The following is an 18,276-nucleotide window of genomic DNA, read 5'->3' as shown; positions in this document are numbered from 1 at the left end:
ATGGTTTTCAGGACTGAGACACGGTTGCTAATAGAGAGCTTAGGTTTCTACCGATGCTCCAGTGTCTGCCATTCAACCATCAGCACTGTTTTCTGTGTCAGTTTCCTCTGTTGGAAAATGATTGATTTGTGATTCTTGTTTCTTGGATATCACTGAGCTTTTGGTGGTCCCATCCAAATAAAAGCTAAGAACTTGTCCAGCTTTTTAAATCACTTAGGTGCACATGTAATTATCACAGCAGTTGCATCCACAAGTGTTGTCAACCTCCATTTTGTAGGTAACCCCCATAGCAAATTAGTGTGTATCTAGGTCCAGACAGACGTGCGCGCCCAGCTCTGCCGCCTCCATCCTGCACTTGGTGGGTCTGTGCGCCGCTCAGTTTCAGTTTTTATTTTTCAGGGGAAAACACTTGGCATTGAGGGGATTATCTTTTTCCATGTTGTGTCCTGGTGGCCACTGATTTCGTAGATCATTTCTATACTTTAGTTCTACCTTTGGGCCAGGAATAACAGTGTCCTGCACGTGTAATTCTCTTTGATCAACACTCATCTGGTTTTCCCCAGTATGAGTTTCTACTCTTGGCAAAATTCATTACTTGAATTGGTCCTAAATAAGCTGTCCAGCAAGAAGCTCTGATTAGCCCAGTTCTTACCTGCTGAGAGCCTGTCAGTCAACACAGTGTGAAACGTGAAGTGCTTGTACAATGTTACGATACACATGCTCAAAAACTGTGTGCTCTGAATGGATGGCTTTGGTCAGCAAAATGGAACCGACCAAACGCTCCATTGTGTACACGTCAAGGCTAGCAGTAGAACTTGTGGGGGAGATGTACACGGAGTCCAGGATTGCGCATCTCTGCGTACCTGCTTAAGGATGTATTTGCTGCCTCCGACCTGCACTTGTTGGTTCAGTGTGGCACTCTGAGTCTTGTGACAGTGTCTCTAATACTAATTGTCTTTGGCATCTCGTAGCTGTAGTTCTGAGCACTAAAACTCCATTTACCGTGCTGCCGTTGCTGCCTCTACCCACCCTCTGCTTGTGTGGTTCGCCTCCACTCAGCGCGTACGCTTCCAGCATTCTCGTGTGCCCATCTTGTTCATGCAGCATTTGCCTGCGTTTCTGTTCAATTTTGTTTTTGTTTTTGTTTTCTCTCCGTTCATGTTCTTTCCAAACATTGAATCGATTTTATTTTAACTGTTCCTATTGGATAGCTTGAGCCCAGGCTCCAGATTACTTGACCAGAAATTGGGGGGAAATAGGGGTAATTTCTCAAATGCAGATTGTGCTTTAAAAATTCACTCTTCTCAATTTGCTTACCTCGGGCCATCACCAAGTCAGAGCAGTCCCTCCTGTGGCTCTCAGACTGATGGGTGATCGATCCGGGATCAGAAATTCTAAACCAAAACTTCAAATTGAACTTTGGCGGCTTACGATTGTGGATGAACTTGCATATATTGTATTCTTTATACAATATATGGCCACTGCTTTTTTCTATATTACTATAAATGGCTGGAAAGTCTCTGACCCTGACTACTTTTGTGTTAAATGTTTTGTCTAGAATATGAATTTGCTTTCATTTGTATTGTAGTTCAGTTAGCTGAGTGATTAATATAAGAAAAATAGCAAGAAGAAATTCAAACCAGCATTCTTGGGTATTCAGTGTTTTCCATTCCTTTAAAGATCTGGCTTAATGCTAGAAACAAAATTTCTGAACCGTGGTAGAGTGTACATTTTCCATTTGGAAAACTTAACGTCATTGCAGTTTAAATGGCCTTTTGTTCGACGTTTTGTTAGCCCATTTTGTTCAGAGTAAATTTTTTCCCATCCCAAAGCTCAAATTCCTAAATGGAGGCTCCCTGCAATTCTAGTTGTAGCAGTCCTTGAAAAGACGGGTGTCCTGGAGCCGGACAGTCCCGTCGTCTTTAGGGGGATGGCCTGTGATGTGTGCCACAGTGAGACCCAGCGCTAATCGATGCTTTGCCTTGGCTTTCTGCTCTGTGTTGTCTTGGTGTGTGTGTCTTACCTCTTTGTCTGTGCTGTCTACCCCTCCCCTGTTCTCTAACCCTACCCTTCCCTACCTGCCCTCTGTTCCTCTCATTGTGCTCACTGACCCATCAATCAACCAACAACGCCCCCCCTTCGTCGTGGTGATCTGCCCTGCTCTGATTGGTGGCTTCGTTGCTTGGGTGGCTGTGTGTTATGACGGACCAGTTCACCCAAGTATGGCCTTCTTGCTGACAGGTATCATTTCTGTGAGAAGTGTTTCACAGAGATCCAGGGGGAGAATGTTACCCTGGGGGACGACCCTTCACAACCTCAGACGTAAGTACCATCACATGGGCTTGGGTGGGGGGACTGTTGAGTAAAAGGCAAGTCCCACTATACTCCTGACATCCATGGTGTCGTTTTCCACAGCAGAGGTGCACACGTTTCACCCGTGACGGGAATGCAGAGCTCTGGTCTGTCTAGCCCTTGACTAGTCACTTTTTTAAAACGATTTGCTCTTCCAGAATGGTGTCAGTGTCCGCTTGGGGAAACTGTCCATTTTCATTTGCTCCTAGGAAACCAGGAAAACCCTAGTCACCAGATTGGCAGCACCCGAAAATAAGTCTGGTGTCTATGCCCCAACTCTTAGGTTCTATTCGACCCTTAAGTTGCTGAGCCAGTAGAATGCAGATGAATGACAAGATCACAGTCTTCTCAAAGCTGAGTTACTACCCCAAAGTGTCAACGGATCTTTGTCCTGCAATGTTGCCCACTAGCGCTAAAACAGACAGGCACAAGATTCACCCATTCCTCCCCGGAATTGGCCTTCTTCTCTCCAGTGCTTGTCCTCTGGTAGAGTTGCTTCTGAGTGAGTGGTAGAGTATCTAGAAAACTGCCAGCCGCAATATCTTTCCAGGGCAGGGCCTCCAATCCTTCCTCCAGTGGCGCCTAGTTAAACGGGGTACTGTCCACATCCAGTAAGAAGAGAGAGCTATGCATAATCCTGTGACTCAAAAGCAGCTCACATATACACTGACCATAACAAAGGGGAGGGATAGTAGAAACCCAGCCACACTGGCCCGCTAGAGTAAGTACAATGGCCACATGGCTGCTGTCCTGGCTGCCGCTGTACCAGTCATGAGTGTGACGATACAGGTGTGGACCCCAGTGGTTTCCCATCCCACCTGGAGTCGTCTTCATGAAATTGTTCTTGGAGTAAAATGCTGATGGTAGTTGGGAAGACATTTTCTAAGGAAGGTGGAGAAAAATAAATGGTCATACTTTGTATGGATTTAAGTTTACTGTGCTTTACATTTTAAGAACTAGTTGTGAGAATAAATAAATAAAAGGCTGCTGTGAAACCTATTTCAATGATTTTTTAACATTTTTGTCTTTTTTTTTAACAAGGACAATTTCAAAGGATCAGTTTGAAAAGAAGAAAAATGACACCTTGGACCCTGAGCCGTGAGTCTGTCACTGTTTCTGTCTGCGTTCCTTTCAAACCAGGAGAAACTTTTGAAATTTCTGTGTGAAGTGGAAAGTTAAATAGGATTTTTTTGTGATCTCATAAAGACATGTGTCTCTCTGACATACTTTTCAAGGAGCTCTGGTAGAATAGTGGGTTGAGCTTTGGACTATTCAAACCCACATCTGTTCCACAAGAAAAAAATGTGGCCGTCTGCTCCCATAAAGACCGACCGACATCTCGGAAATCCCATGGAGCAGTTCTGCTCTGTCCTAGATAGTCACTAGGAGTCGGAATTGACTCTTTGGCAGTGGGTACCACTCTTCATTGCTGCACTTGAACAAAATACTACGAGAAGGTGGGTGTTTTGGCAGAGGGCTTCTCTGAAAACTTCCATCACTTTCAGAAGCCATTACCCACAATCCTGTAGCAATCAAAGGTAGCAATACTTGGCTAAAACATCATTTCAAGGCACTTATAGAAGGACACACTCTCAGAAACCTTGTTCTAAAAAGGAGTAGCGGGAAGTGCAGTGTATGTTCGTGGTGCTGTCTTTGGTTTTGTCTGCTTTCCTAGCCCATTGTCAGACAGTCAGCCTTTCTTACAGTAATGAATGAATGAGACTCTGCTTTTACAGGGTTTGCACTGAGGTGACTCGCCAAGGTGGCACTCCTCACCGCTTGTGTTCCTGTTTTGGGTGGGTTCTGCTCAGTGAGCACAGGCTCCAGCCACACTGATTTCTGGGAACTGTGTGGTGTGGCACATCCAGAGCTGACCACCCAGCTCCAAGGAAGCTGATCGCTGCTCTGGAAGACTTGGCCGTGAGCCCCAAGGGGTCTGGTTCCAGTCACCTGGTCAGTGACAAGGACCTCAGGTGCTGGGGGCCCAGACACTTTTCCATGAGCTTTCCTTAGACAGGAGGGTGGGCAGGGAGGTCAGAAGTCAAAGACTGAACTGCTGAGGGGGTGGGGAGGGTCAGAGGGTCAAGGACAGGTCAACCCAGGGGCTAGGGTGGGTGAGGCTGGAATTCTATCCTTGGTCAGCAGTGTGACCAGGGTGCACATATACTTCCCTAACATTTCTCCTCCCTGACGAGTGCTTGAAGGGGCTATAGGCTTGGACCTTTTAGGTTCTCCATGCCACGGTGTCAGTCAGCGCTGGATCTGCCATTGGCTAAGCAGTGAAGATCCTGGTGGGACAGGGGCTGAGAGACCCTCAGACCAGCCATCCTGCACAGTGTAGCGTGTGAAAGTACCTGGATAAGGCCTTGGACTTGGGAATAAGCATGTGGTCACCTCATACCACCCTGTCCTAAAAGTCTCTAAAAACCAATGGTCTCCTTTCTGGTTGTGAAGGGAGGGGAGAGTGTTTGTGCAGAGAAGGGGAGGTCTGATCCTCCTGAATGAAGTGTCTGGTTGGATCAGCCCCAGATGAGTACCCATCATACACACTAAAACGATCTAAAGATCAAGGGGCAGACACCGCTCCTGAGCTCCCAGACATGACCAGAAGCATGTGGCCGTGAGTATGACCGCCTGCTCCTTTCTTCCAGGTTTGTGGATTGCAAGGAGTGTGGCCGGAAGATGCATCAGATCTGCGTGCTGCACTATGACATCATTTGGCCCTCGGGGTGGGTCATTTCCTGTGGTCTGTATAAATCTGAGGGGAAGGAGGAACTCTGCTGTTTCAGCCAGGTCTCATTCGTTGTTGTCGGAAGACTCGGCAACTGAGACGGACAGCAACTGGTTCTAAGTCTCATTCTGGGTGTGTGTTTGCTCTGGGAACGAGAGGATTGGAGCAGCCTGCCTCTTCTGTTTACCATGACGTGAATGGAGCTGCCAGAAAGCATCTGCATGCTGCATTGCGCTGGTTTAGCAACATACAACTCTTTCTTGCAATCTAATCATGCCCTTGGTTTCTCTTGCAGCTTTGTCTGTGATAACTGCTTGAAGAAAACTGGTAGAACGCGAAAGGAAAACAAATTCAGCGCAAAAAGTAAGTTTGCGGAATGTTTCTGTTTTCCCAGTGCATCACTTTTAGAAGCATTGTCCACGCTTCCTTCGTCTGTACCCCTCTCAGCACATGCTGGTGGGCTTTGTCATAGGGCGTGTGTCTCTGAGTTTGGTTTTTGGGCTTTGTCATTCTTCCTGTTGTGCTCTCAAAGGGAATCATTTGTTAGGGTCTTACCTGCAAGTCAGCTTTACTATCAGTGGGTTTGGATGAAAGTTTACATGTGCAGCAAACCTTGTCAGTTCTGAGAGAGAAATGGGACACACACACACACAAATCCAGCACTGATGCACTCTGTTGCTGGGGTGTCAGGGTCTCTGAGTGCCCATCCCCCACTGCCCCCACCATGACCAATATCAGCACTGGGTTATTTCCACACTGGGAGCACTTGCTGGTGTCTGTACACATGTAAAAACAGCCACCTGTTGCCCCCCCAAAACAATGTCCCTTTCATGAATTTAGTTTGATTTTCTTGAGACTGTGGACAGCAGAGTGTGCACCGATCCAACCAGTCCCCCTCCTCAAACAGCACCGCCACCTGAGATCCTGTCTTAACTCCTTGAGTTGATGTCAGTGTGATCCCATATACAGGTACTCCGCACTTCCCGCCCCACCATCCAAAACCACTGTCCTTGTGTGGTACTGTAGCATAAGCGGTAGACTGCTCACCACAAGGTCAGCAATTCAAACCCATCAACTACTCCTCGGGAACTTTACGCAGGGTCACTATGAGCCGGAACTCACTCGACAGCACTTAACAACAATAATCCGTAAACAGAACGTTCCTATTAAACCTTTCACAAGCTGAAATGGAACATACCAAAGCCCAAAAAGTAGCCTACCAAATAACACATAAAAGCATCCAACCTAAAATCACACTCAGGTCTAGCGTTCACACAGAGCTTAAATTGGCGGCTTCATGTTGGCATGGTGAGTGCAGTTCCTGGGGAAGGAGCTTGGGGTGCCGCTCTGCTGCTGCCTCTTTAGTTGTTGTTATTAAGTGCCATCGAGTTGGTTCTGACTCATAGCGACCCTGTACAGGGTTTCCAAGGAGCAACTTTGCAGTGCAAACCGATCTTGCAGTCCAGTGCATTAACTGACAGTACCAAAGCAGAGCGCTGTTTTTATGGAAAAGTGAAAACCCTCTGAGTTTCTTTCAGTTTCTGGAAACAGGTGCTTACGTAGGTCTTTCATAAAAATGAAGTGATAGTAAACAAACCTTCATAAAGGGGGAGGGTACCTGTAGATAAACCTTTTAAAGAACACCGTACTCGAGACAGACTTTTTTTAACTGCTTAAGCTAAGCCATTGTTGGGTTTTAAGAAGATTTCAGAAAATGCTTTTGATTTAAGTTTTATAGACGATCTCAGGGCACTAGTTGTGGGCATAATGTTTGAGTGTCCTGGTGCGCTTGGCCCCTTCTGCTGGCATTGCCTTCTGCAGTTCAGCTCTCCCAGGTCTCTCTGGACTTGGTCCACCACAGCCAGCAGCCCGTCACAAAACCAGTGGCAGCAGAGTATCTCCAGTCACTTGTTCAGTCCTCCGTGTCCTGCTGCCTTCTCACCTGGACAGTGACCAAAGGTTGGTTCCAAGTTACTGACATGCTGCTCAGGATCCCTCCTAAGAACCAAGGCCACTGAGAAGCTGTGGGTGGGAGGGAAGCCACATTACCAAGGAGGAAGGGACGACTGGCCCGGTGGGATTCCGTTGTAATTCAAGTCCAGGCTCTGTTGAAATGGTCAGTTATAATCATCACAGTAATTGATCCGCCTCCCTGCCTGTTGGAGCAGTTCTCTTTAGTACACTGTTGACCTTTGGGACCAGCTAATTCTTTCCTGAAGGATTATGGAGGCGTGGGGAGAAATGTCCTGTAGAAATTTAGCAACACCCATGGCTGCTACCTACTAAATGCCAGTAGCACCTCTTCCCAAGTTCCCTGAAGGGGCACAGTCACCTCATTGAAGCCAGGCACTAACCTGAGCAGGGAAGTCCTGGTGTGGTGCGGCAAACTGCAAAGCCATCTGAACTACAAGGTGGGCAGTTCAAGCTCACCAGCTGCTCCCAGGAAACCCTATACGGAGTCACTTTGGGTCGGAACCAACTTGACAGCACTTAACAACAACAACCACCTGAGCGAGATCTGCACTGAAAGAGCTCTTTTCTGAGCCAGAGCCTCATGAGCAAAACAGAATTGCTGCGAACGCTAGGCCATGTAAAGCAGCAGTCCTGCGGCATGGCCAGAGACCCCCCCCAGCCCATGGCAGTGTCCACAGAAAGGTGGAGAAAGACATTTAGACCTCCTGCGAGTGTGATTTACATTTATAGATGGCAGAGGCTGAGTCATGGGAAGTGACCTTGGGGTCTAGAGTTAGCTGTTAAGAACACATACTGAGTACACATGAACACATCATTAGCACAATCTTTGCAAGCGTCTGTAGGTTTGCCACCTTAGTACAAGAGGTGTTACTTTGAAGTTCAGTATTCACACTGACTTAGTCTTTAAAATATCTTCCAACTAATGAATCACTGAGTGATAACTGGAACTACTAATACACAGGAACGCACCCTGTCTCACACCACTCAGAGAAGTACACTTCAGTGAATTAAAGGGGGAAAGTAAATAAAATTATGAATGCACTCAAGATGTGTGAGGGTGTTTTGTTTTTTTTTTAATGTTGAATTGTGAATTATGTGATAGTTTACATGGGAGAACATTAGTTTTACATTCATCCTGTCATATTGTTTCATTGCCACGGTGTGTTATTGGGTTGTCATAAGCCTTCAGAAAAAAGGCAGAACGCAAAACTGAAAAAGGAGAAGCCTGGCCCCTGGCTGCGCTTTGGTGAGCTGTGCAATTTAAACTATGCGTGTGCTGGCCTAGCATTTCCATCCGTAGACAGGTGTCCATAGGCACAAAGGCAGGGATGGGGTGTCTACAGAGCGTGCTGAGAAGCCTTGGAAAAGTGGAAGCAAATGGCTAACGAGACCAGCTGCTGTCCTCTGGAAACTAGGGAACGGCTCTGGAGTCCAGTGGACCTCAGAGTGTATCTGCAGACCTGGGTTCGCTCACCCAAAGTCCGTTTTGATTTTCTAGGACTGCAGACAACACGGCTGGGAAACCACTTGGAAGACCGTGTGAACAAGTTTCTGCGGCGACAGAATCACCCTGAAGCTGGAGAGGTTTTTGTCAGAGTGGTGGCGAGCTCGGACAAGACGGTAGAGGTCAAGCCAGGCATGAAGTCACGGTACGTGCGTGCATTGTGGTTCTGGGCACAGCTCCCCGACCCAGACCACAAGCACCTCTTTTCTGGCTGTGCTGAGGAGCTTGATGGCGTGATTTCAAGACTTATGCCTGGTTCACAGGTCACCAGCCATCCCCTCAGGGTCCCTAGCAGCATTTGCTGGTTCTGTAAGACAGTGACTGTCCGTGCTGAGACCGTATCACAAAGAACAGGCTTGTGGCTCGAATGATGCTGAGCCCTGGGCCCTCTGTGGTGACCAGGTTTAGAAAAACACGTCTGGTTTGGGCCAGCACCTTTTGAGTAGTAATGCATGCAAATATCATGCTATCATGTTGTTTCAGGTTTGTGGACTCGGGGGAGATGTCCGAATCTTTTCCATACCGAACCAAAGCGCTCTTTGCTTTTGAGGAAATTGATGGCGTGGATGTATGCTTTTTTGGAATGCATGTCCAGGAGTACGGTTCTGACTGCCCCCCTCCAAACACAAGGTAGCCTTTCGTCTCCTGGGTGGGGGTGTTCAAGCACAGGGCTTATAGCAGATCACAGCCACGATGGTGAATCACTGAGCCTCAGCTAACTAACCACACCAGTGGGCTTGTGCTGTGTGAGCATGGGGGACCTGGTCATGCCGGCGTCCATCGGATCTAGAACAGGGAGACCCGGGGAGCAGGGCGTTGAGGGAACAGCCTGGCTGCCTAGAGCCCACCTCTACTGGGGGTTGCTTTCTGCAAGGAGCTTGCTCCTGTTCCGTTGAGATTTCGGAGGGGACACTGACGGTGGTTTTTTGCTTGCTCAGAATTTGCCATGGTGCCGAGGTGCACGGTGACTGCCCTCGCGCTTGGTGATGAAGCTGGAACTCCCTTTCACCAGTGGGCACCTGTAGTCAATGAAGGGAGCACAGTGTGGACCGTCTAGTCCTTGCCACCAAAACTAAACCCGTTTCAGGCGCTCTCTAGGTGTGCCCTGGTGGCACAGTGGTAAAAGTGCTTGGCTGCCAACTGAAAGGTCAGCAGTGTGAACCCACCAGTAGCTCTGAGGGAGAAAGATGAGGCAGCCTTGAAAACCCTGGGGGCAGTTGTGTTTCTGTCTTAGGGTTGCTAGGAGTCGAGTTTGTGTGTTGGTTTCCTTGGTTGCAAATGCATTTCCCTCCCATCCTGCCAGGCGGGTGTACATATCTTACTTGGATAGCATCCACTTCTTCCGGCCCCGCTGCCTCCGCACAGCCGTCTACCATGAGATCCTCATCGGCTATCTGGAATATGTGAAGAAACTGGGGTGAGTTCATGCGTTGTGGAGGGCTTGTAACACATCATGCCCTGGTTATTGATCTGGAGAAAACTGAGGGCGTTTATCAGGCATGGTGTGTCTGTATGGTTAACTCCTTAGTGCCTCCCAGAAGGTCCCAAAGCCTGCTCAGGGTGCTCAGTGGAGCCACACAAGACCCTGACTCCAGCACAGTGACAGCTTGATCATCATCAGGTCCTGTCCCGCTCATCTTTTTCATAAAAAGTCTTTACTAAAGTATTTCATGTTAAATTTTCTGTTTCTAGTGTACAGTTACATGACTTTGAGAAGCCCACTGAGAGGGTTTAAGCCATCCTTGTAAGGCAGTTTCAGGATGTCTTCATCCCTCAGTAGGCGCCCTCATACCCATTGACACCCAGTCCTGTTCCCGCCATGCACCTGGTGACTACTGCCCAGCCTCTGTTTATAGATGGACCTTTGGGGACAGTTCTTGTCAGGGAGACCTACTACTCTATATGGTCTCTTCTATCTGACTTCTTTCTCTTGTCTGTCCCATGCTTTTCCCAAATTTGAGAAAGTGCGACTTCGTTGATAGACTTATCTCCCACCTCTCTCCTCCTTTTTCTGGTCTCAAGGACCAAAGTTCACGTGGTACATTAATCCACTAGACTTGCTTTTTTCCATTCGTCTTCAGTTTTCTTCGCTTTTCTTTCCTCCGATGGGGAGAGATCAGCTGTTGCACCTGAAATGGCTGATGGGTGTGTCTTGAACAGAATGAAGGAGATTTAGTCTGACTTTAACGCAAATGTTCTGTTTCATTTGATTTTTCCTTCATCATTACTTCTGTCTTTGCTTTAGTTCCTGTCACCTGTGACCTGACTGTGTCAGTATTGAGCATGTCCACCTGAACTGTGTGTGTCCTGCAGGTACGTGACAGGCCACATCTGGGCCTGCCCCCCAAGTGAAGGAGATGACTACATCTTCCACTGCCATCCCCCCGACCAGAAAATCCCGAAGCCAAAACGACTGCAGGAGTGGTACAAAAAGATGCTGGACAAGGCGTTTGCCGAGCGGATCATTCACGACTACAAGGTACCGATGGCGCCCATGACCTGGGCGCGTGTGTGTTGTCCGCCTCTAGCACTCAGGTATCCGCTAAGTAGTGTAGAAAGCTACCTATAAGATGTTAGCAAAAAACCGAAAACATAAAATAAAAACGTGGTCATACGCCATGGTCCTGTACGCAGGTGTAAGGCAGCTGGACTCGAGGGCGTGTACTTATTGCTGGGCAGAGCCACACTAGTGCCAGAGGAGCAGCAGCTCTGGTCAGCCCATGCCAGAATGTGGTGGGATGCTCTGCCAGCCCTGCCTTCTCAGCGCTGCGCACTGTCCCTTCCTAGGACATTTTCAAACAAGCCACGGAGGACAGGCTCACAAGTGCCAAGGAGCTGCCCTACTTTGAAGGAGACTTCTGGCCCAATGTCTTAGAAGAGAGCATCAAGGAGCTGGAGCAAGAGGAAGAAGAGAGGAAGAAGGAGGAGAGCACGGCCGCCAGTGAGACCCCCGAGGTGAGGCCCCCGGTGAACACGCCCTCCTGGGGTGCTGTGAGTGGAGTCAGCAGTGAGACCCCCGAGGTGAGGCCCCCGGTGAACACGCCCTCCTGGGGTGCTGTGAGTGGAGTCAGCAGTGAGACCCCCGAGGTGAGGCCCCCGGTGAACACGCCCTCCTGGGGTGCTGTGAGTGGAGTCAGCAGTGAGACCCCCGAGGTGAGGCCCCCGGTGAACACGCCCTCCTGGGGTGCTGTGAGTGGAGTCAGCAGCTCTTGGCAGTTCTCGGAACTGCCCAGGTATGAGGTGGTGATGGAGAATTGTACAAGGGGTGCAGCTATGGGAAACAGCACCCCAGTACTTGAGGCGGCCCTTAGAGACCCGTGAGGGGAGCGCATGGGTGGAGGGTGTCTCCTGCATTTGGAGCTTGAGTAGAGCACTGTTCCTCCCTGAGCAGCAGGAAGGACTCCGGACATCTTCATGCTGCCTCACCTACACAGGGCTACAGAGACAGGTGTATGTCAGGAGAGGCCATCTGGGCCCTCACATGGGTCCACAAGTGTGCACCTGGAAACCCCATTAATTCTTAAAAACAGAGCTTGATTTAGAACAGTTTTCAAAGGGAAGGTGAGAAGTTGTGTGGAGTTCCCACTCAGTCCTAACCCAGGGCCCCTGTGGCAAGTGTGTTAGCAGTAACTGAATCAGCGGTGCTGACGCACTGTTACTGCTTGAAGCCCACGTTCTCTGCACGTCCCTTCGGCCCCTCAGTCTCACTGTCTCAGCAGTGTCTTAGACTCTCCTTGGTTTTGGCAACCATGACTGTTTTGAGGATGGGGCAGGTATTTTGTGTAATGTCCCTCAGTTGGCGTTCCTCTGGTATCTTCTCCTGGTTTAACTGTGGGAGGGATTATGGGTGGAAGACCCGGAGATGAAGGGCCTCCTTCTTAGGTCAGACCAGCAACATAACTGTTACTGCTATTTTTGGCAATTTTTTGAAATTGTCTTTTAAAAACTAAAGTCTGCATTGTGAAGGGTCATAGGTCGTAAGTGCACTGACCCTGTGGGGAGCTGGCAGTTCAGTGAGGAGACCATCCCTTCTTGGTAGTGAGGGTTCTGAGTGTTGGAACAGCCTCCCACAAGCGCCCAAGTGATGTCACCCACATGTCACGTGGAATCCCAGCCCTCCCCTCTTGTGGACAGCAACATTCTCCAAAGCAAATCCAGGTGTGCTGTCCAGGTGCAGCTTCTCCCACCTTTTCCTCACACACAGTCACTTTGGGAGTCTGCTAGGGTCACCTGCGGTGGCCTGGTGTGAAAGGCAGAGACGAAAAGCTGGGCATGTCTGACGGTGTTCGTGTTGTTGCAGGGCAGCCAGGGCGACAGCAAGAATGCCAAGAAAAAGAACAACAAGAAAACCAACAAAAACAAGAGCAGCATCAGCCGAGCCAACAAGAAGAAGCCCAGTATGCCCAACGTGTCCAATGACTTGTCCCAGAAGCTCTATGCCACCATGGAGAAGCACAAAGAGGTAGGATGCAGGAGAGTTTGGGGACCTCAGCCAGGCCTGACCTTGGGATGCCTGGGCCAGAGCTTATTCCAGCCTGGGTCCTACTGGCCCCTGTCTGGGCATCCCGGCCCATTAAACCCCTGTCCTGGCGCCTTGACTGGAATTGGCTTCCTAGTCAGAGGCATTCTCTGTCAGCTAGCCCCTTGTGTTTCGTCATGCTCTACCTGCTGCAGGTCTTCTTTGTGATCCACCTTCACGCTGGGCCTGTCATAAACACTCTACCCCCCATCGTGGACCCTGACCCCCTGCTCAGCTGCGACCTCATGGACGGGCGTGACGCCTTCCTCACACTAGCGAGGGACAAGCATTGGGAGTTCTCTTCGCTGCGCCGCTCCAAGTGGTCAACGCTGTGCATGCTGGTGGAACTGCACACCCAGGGCCAGGACCGCTTCGTCTACACCTGTAATGAGTGCAAACACCACGTGGAGACACGCTGGCACTGCACCGTGTGCGAGGTGGGTCCCCATTCCGGCTCCTGGGGGCTTTTGGTCATTGGATTGTGGCTCAGATCACAAATAGGTCTGCCTAGCTCACTGTTTCCTGGGTTTTGGAGACTAGCGGCTCCTCAGTATGGAAGGGGGGCTCTCCCCTCAGGGTGCACAGCATGGGCACCGTGCTGCCAGGCCATGAGCTTTCTGCAGTGAGGGGTGACTGAGAGGAGGTGCTGAACCCCACTCTGTACCAGGCGGGCACTTTGTTCTGTGGTCATCTCCCTGGTACCCTGGAGCTTCACAGTCAAGCTGTCCCTTCTCAGTGTCCCTCCCAGCTTTGTCACGCTGTCCCCTCACTGTGGCCCCCACTTTCATAATACCTCTGCTTCCTGTGTTCTACAGCCCACACGTGTCTTCTGTCTTTTATCTAAGCTTAAGTCCTCATAGCTTCACTAGAGGTCACCAAGCCTTGACCTTCAAGGCTTTGTTTCCATAGTTCCTCAATTCCAGCGGTGATCAGAAACAGGCTCCACCCTGGGGCTCCCAGCAGCAGCCCCAGAATGGGGCCAGGAGGTCCCCTGTGGGATGCTTTGGAGAGCATGCGGGGATGGAGCTGATGCTCTAGTAGACATGGACGAGCCCCTATGGCGCAGGCGGGCGTTGAAGATTGGGACTGTCGTGGCTCTGAGCCTGACTGTGTCAGACTCTGGCCTGCTCCACTCGCCCCATCTGTCTGTCTGCCTGGCTACTCCTCCATAACTAGTGAGAAGTAGTGGGCTGGTCAGGGAACACAGCTGGACCCTGGGGTGCCAACCTCATTGGGAAGTGGGGCAGGTGCTGTTGGGAGCAGATAGAGGAGGTCTTTGCACTCTCCCGAGCTGGTGAGATGGCACAGAACTTAGGCTGGGGGGGGGGGGAAGGGGGGTACGCTTTGCCTCTGGAGTGCAGACTGGTGCCTAACTGTAGACTGGAGGTGTGGGGGCCCCGGCCTTGGGGGGTGGGGTGTTGGGGTCCATGCTTCCTCATGTGTAGCCCCATCACTTACCACTGCTCTCTCCTCTTCTGTGCAAAGGACTACGACCTGTGCATTAACTGCTTCAACACCAAGAGCCACAACCACAAGATGGTCAAGTGGGGGCTGGGCCTGGACGACGAGGGCAGCAGCCAGGGTGAGCCGCAGTCCAAGAGTCCCCAGGAGTCACGGCGCCTGAGCATCCAGCGCTGCATCCAGTCTCTGGTACATGCCTGCCAGTGCCGCAACGCCAACTGCTCACTGCCATCCTGCCAGAAGATGAAGCGGGTAGTGCAGCACACGAAGGGCTGCAAGCGCAAGACCAACGGCGGCTGCCCCGTCTGCAAGCAGCTCATTGCTCTCTGCTGCTACCATGCCAAACACTGCCAAGAGAACAAATGCCCCGTGCCCTTCTGCCTCAACATCAAACACAAGCTCCGCCAGCAACAGATCCAGCACCGCCTGCAGCAGGCCCAGCTCATGCGCCGGCGGATGGCTACCATGAACACCCGCAACGTGCCTCAGCAGAGCCTGCCTTCTCCTACCTCAGCACCACCTGGCACCCCCACACAGCAGCCCAGCACGCCACAGACACCACAGCCCCCAACCCAGCCCCAGCCCTCGCCCGTGAGCATGTCACCAGCTGGTTTCCCTAACGTGGCCCGGACTCAGCCCCCTACCACGGTGTCCACAGGGAAGCCCACCACCCAGGTGCCGGCCCCTCCACCCCCTGCGCAGCCCCCACCAGCGGCGGTGGAGGCCGCGCGGCAGATTGAACGGGAGGCCCAGCAGCAGCAGCACCTGTACCGCGTCAATATCAACAACGCCATGCCCCCAGGGCGCACGGGCATGGGGACCCCAGTGAACCAGATGGCCCCTGTGGGCTTGAATGTGCCGCGCCCCAGCCAGGTGAGCGGGCCTGTCATGTCCAGTATGCCACAGAGCCAGTGGCAGCAGGGCCCCCTGCCCCCGCAGCAGCAGATGGCAGGCATGTCCCGGGCAGTGATGCCCATTCCGACCCAGACAGCCGTGGCGGGTCAGCGTATGACCAGTGTGCAGCCGCCCCGGAGCATCTCGCCCAGCGCCCTGCAGGACCTGCTGCGGACCCTAAAGTCACCTAGCTCCCCTCAGCAGCAGCAGCAAGTGCTGAACATCCTCAAATCCAACCCGCAGCTCATGGCTGCGTTCATTAAGCAGCGCACTGCAAAGTATGTGGCCAACCAGCCCGGCTTGCAGCCCCAGCCCAGCCTGCACTCACAGCCCGGCCTACAGAACTTGAACACCATGCAAGCCGCTGTGCCCCGGCCTGGCGTGCCACCACCTCAGCCGTCCATGGGAGGCCTGAACCCCCAGGGTCAGGCACTGAACATCATGAACCCAGGGCACAACCCCAACGTGGCGAGCATGAATCCGCAGTACAGAGAAATGCTGAGAAGGCAGTTGCTACAGCAACAACAACAACAACAACAACAGCAGCAGCAGCAGCAGCAGCAGCAGCAACAAGGGAGCGCAGGCCTGACCGGGGGCATGGCCGGGCATGGCCAGTTCCAGCAGCCACAGGGACCCGGAGGCTACCCCCCAGCCATGCAGCCCCAGCGGATGCCGCAGCATCTTCCCATGCAGGCTAGTAACATGGGCCAGCTGGCGGGGCAACTGGGGCAGCTGGGACAGGCTGGGCTTGGCGCCGATGGCACCCCCAACATCCAGCAGGCCTTGCAGCAGCGGATCTTGCAGCAACAGCAGATGAAGCAGCAGATGGGGTCCCCGGGCCAGCCGAACCCCATGAGCCCCCAGCAGCACATGCTCTCAGGACAGCCGCAGGCTTCTCACCTCCCCGGCCAGCAGATGGCCACATCCCTCAGTAACCAGGTGCGCTCTCCGGCCCCCGTCCAGTCACCACGGCCCCAGTCCCAGCCGCCACATTCCAGCCCGTCCCCACGGATACAGCCCCAGCCTTCGCCTCACCACGTCTCTCCCCAAACGGGCTCTCCCCACCCCGGACTCGCTGTCACCATGGCCAGTTCCATGGATCAGGGACACTTGGGGAACCCTGAACAGAGTGCAATGCTCCCACAGCTGAGCACCCCCACCCGGAAGGCCCTGTCCAGTGAGTTGTCCCTGGTTGGGGACACCACGGGGGACACACTGGAAAAATTTGTGGAGGGTTTGTAGCATCGGGAGAGCAACGCTCAATTTTCCCATCCTGTTCTCGGCCCTTTTGTCCTCACAACCCAGGCCTCTAGGTTCTGTTTCTTCCTAGATGGGACTGCCACTTCCAAGCTGTGGGAGAGTGGATTGCTGTTCAAAGAAACAATACAAAGAATATATTTTTTTGTTAAAAAACCAGTTGATTTAAATATCTGGTCTCTCTCTCTTCTCTCTCTCTCTGTTTTTGTTTTTGTTTTTGTTTTGGGGGGAGGGGGGTTTGTTTGGATTCTTTTTGTCCTCATTGCTGGTGACTCATGCCTTTTTTTAATGGGGGATAAAAAGCAAGTTCATTATATTCATATTTTTTATTTGTATTTTCAAGACTTTAAACATGTATGTTTAAAAGTGAGAAGAAAAAAATAATATTCAGAAACTGATTCCTGAAATAATGCAAGCTTATAATGTATCCCGCCAACTTTCTGACGTGGCGGGAAGATTTTTTTTTTCTTTCCTATAGTGAACTCTGTGGGCGTTCTCCAAGTATTACCCAGGATGGTAGGGATGGACTGCTGCGTGCACACACACACGTACACACACCCACACACACATCTATACATACAAACTGGCCGGAGCCAAACTCTTGTCTTGCAGATGTAGAAATTGTTGCTTTGTTTCTCTGATAAAACTGGTTTTAGACAAAAAATAGGGATGATCACTCTCTTAGACCATGCTAATGTTACTAGGGAAGAAGCATTCTTTTCTTTCTTCTATGTGAAACTTGAAATGAGGAAAAGCAATTCTAGTGTAAATCATGCAAGTGCTATAATTACTATAAATAATTTCAAGAAGATTCAATCACTGTATAGAATGGTAACGTACCAACTCATTTCTTATATCATATTGTTAAATAAACTGTGTGCAACAGACAAAAAGGGTGGTCCTTCTTGAATTCATGTACATGATATTAACACTTAGTGTTCGGGGGTTTTTTTTGTTTTGTTTTGTTTTTTTGTTAAGAAAATGCTGTTTTCAACATTGTATTTGGACTATGCATGTGTTTTTTCCTCCCCACTGTATATAAAGTACTGCTTAAAATTGATATAAATTACTGAAGTTTTTAATATGTATTGTGTTCTTTAAGATCCATGTAAGAATGTTGAAGGTTTTTATTTATATATATTTTTTGCAGTCTGTTTTTTGTGAGACATAGTTGTTTGCTCCTACATGGAAGACCCTGGGCTGTGGTCAGGGTGGCGAGGCCTGGGTGGCAGCTGGGGAGCCTGTCCAGGGCTAAGCGGCCGGTCTGGAGGATTTGGTCCCCAAAGGTTGAGGCATTTGAGGCTTGTGGAGATGTACCCACAGTGTTTTCACACAGCCGCCCCCGTTCTTGTACACGTACCCCAGAATTGATGCCAAGGCTGGTGCAGGGATTACAGGTAGGATTTGGGATTCTGGGGTCAGGGGTTGGTGGAAAGAAGTTACCACCCAGGGTAACTCATCATCATGATCCTGAGGAAACACGATGGGGCTGGGGGCCGGGGCAGGGGGCATGCTGGATGCTGACCCTGATGGCAAGGGCCCTCCCCCCTCAGGGTCCAGGTGTCATGGAAGGTGCTGGATAAT

At 50.8% G+C, this 18,276-nt stretch overlaps 1 protein-coding gene across 2 annotated transcripts in view; it reads left to right on the top strand.

Annotated features, from left to right (window-relative positions):
* The window catches only part of CREBBP (CREB binding protein), a 134,724-nt gene extending 117,877 nt beyond the window's left edge, over positions 1–16,847 (top strand). For both annotated transcript variants that reach the window (XM_006874875.1, XM_006874874.1), the window contains 12 exons: positions 2,242–2,322; positions 3,394–3,450; positions 5,004–5,081; positions 5,379–5,446; positions 8,556–8,706; positions 9,045–9,191; positions 9,865–9,978; positions 10,875–11,040; positions 11,349–11,516; positions 12,862–13,023; positions 13,236–13,517; positions 14,566–16,847. In XM_006874875.1, the coding sequence (XP_006874937.1) occupies positions 2,242–2,322; positions 3,394–3,450; positions 5,004–5,081; positions 5,379–5,446; positions 8,556–8,706; positions 9,045–9,191; positions 9,865–9,978; positions 10,875–11,040; positions 11,349–11,516; positions 12,862–13,023; positions 13,236–13,517; positions 14,566–16,677 (3,586 nt within the window). In that variant the 3' untranslated portion in view covers positions 16,678–16,847. The remainder of the gene's footprint in view (positions 1–2,241; positions 2,323–3,393; positions 3,451–5,003; positions 5,082–5,378; positions 5,447–8,555; positions 8,707–9,044; positions 9,192–9,864; positions 9,979–10,874; positions 11,041–11,348; positions 11,517–12,861; positions 13,024–13,235; positions 13,518–14,565) is intronic.
* Positions 16,848–18,276: the final 1,429 nt, after the last annotated feature.

This window comes from Chrysochloris asiatica, unplaced genomic scaffold, assembly GCF_000296735.1.
Source record: "Chrysochloris asiatica unplaced genomic scaffold, ChrAsi1.0 scaffold00305, whole genome shotgun sequence".
NCBI lineage: Eukaryota > Metazoa > Chordata > Mammalia > Afrosoricida > Chrysochloridae > Chrysochloris > Chrysochloris asiatica.
Note: the sequence above shows the minus strand (reverse complement) of the source record. Positions and strands in the feature narration are given on the sequence as shown.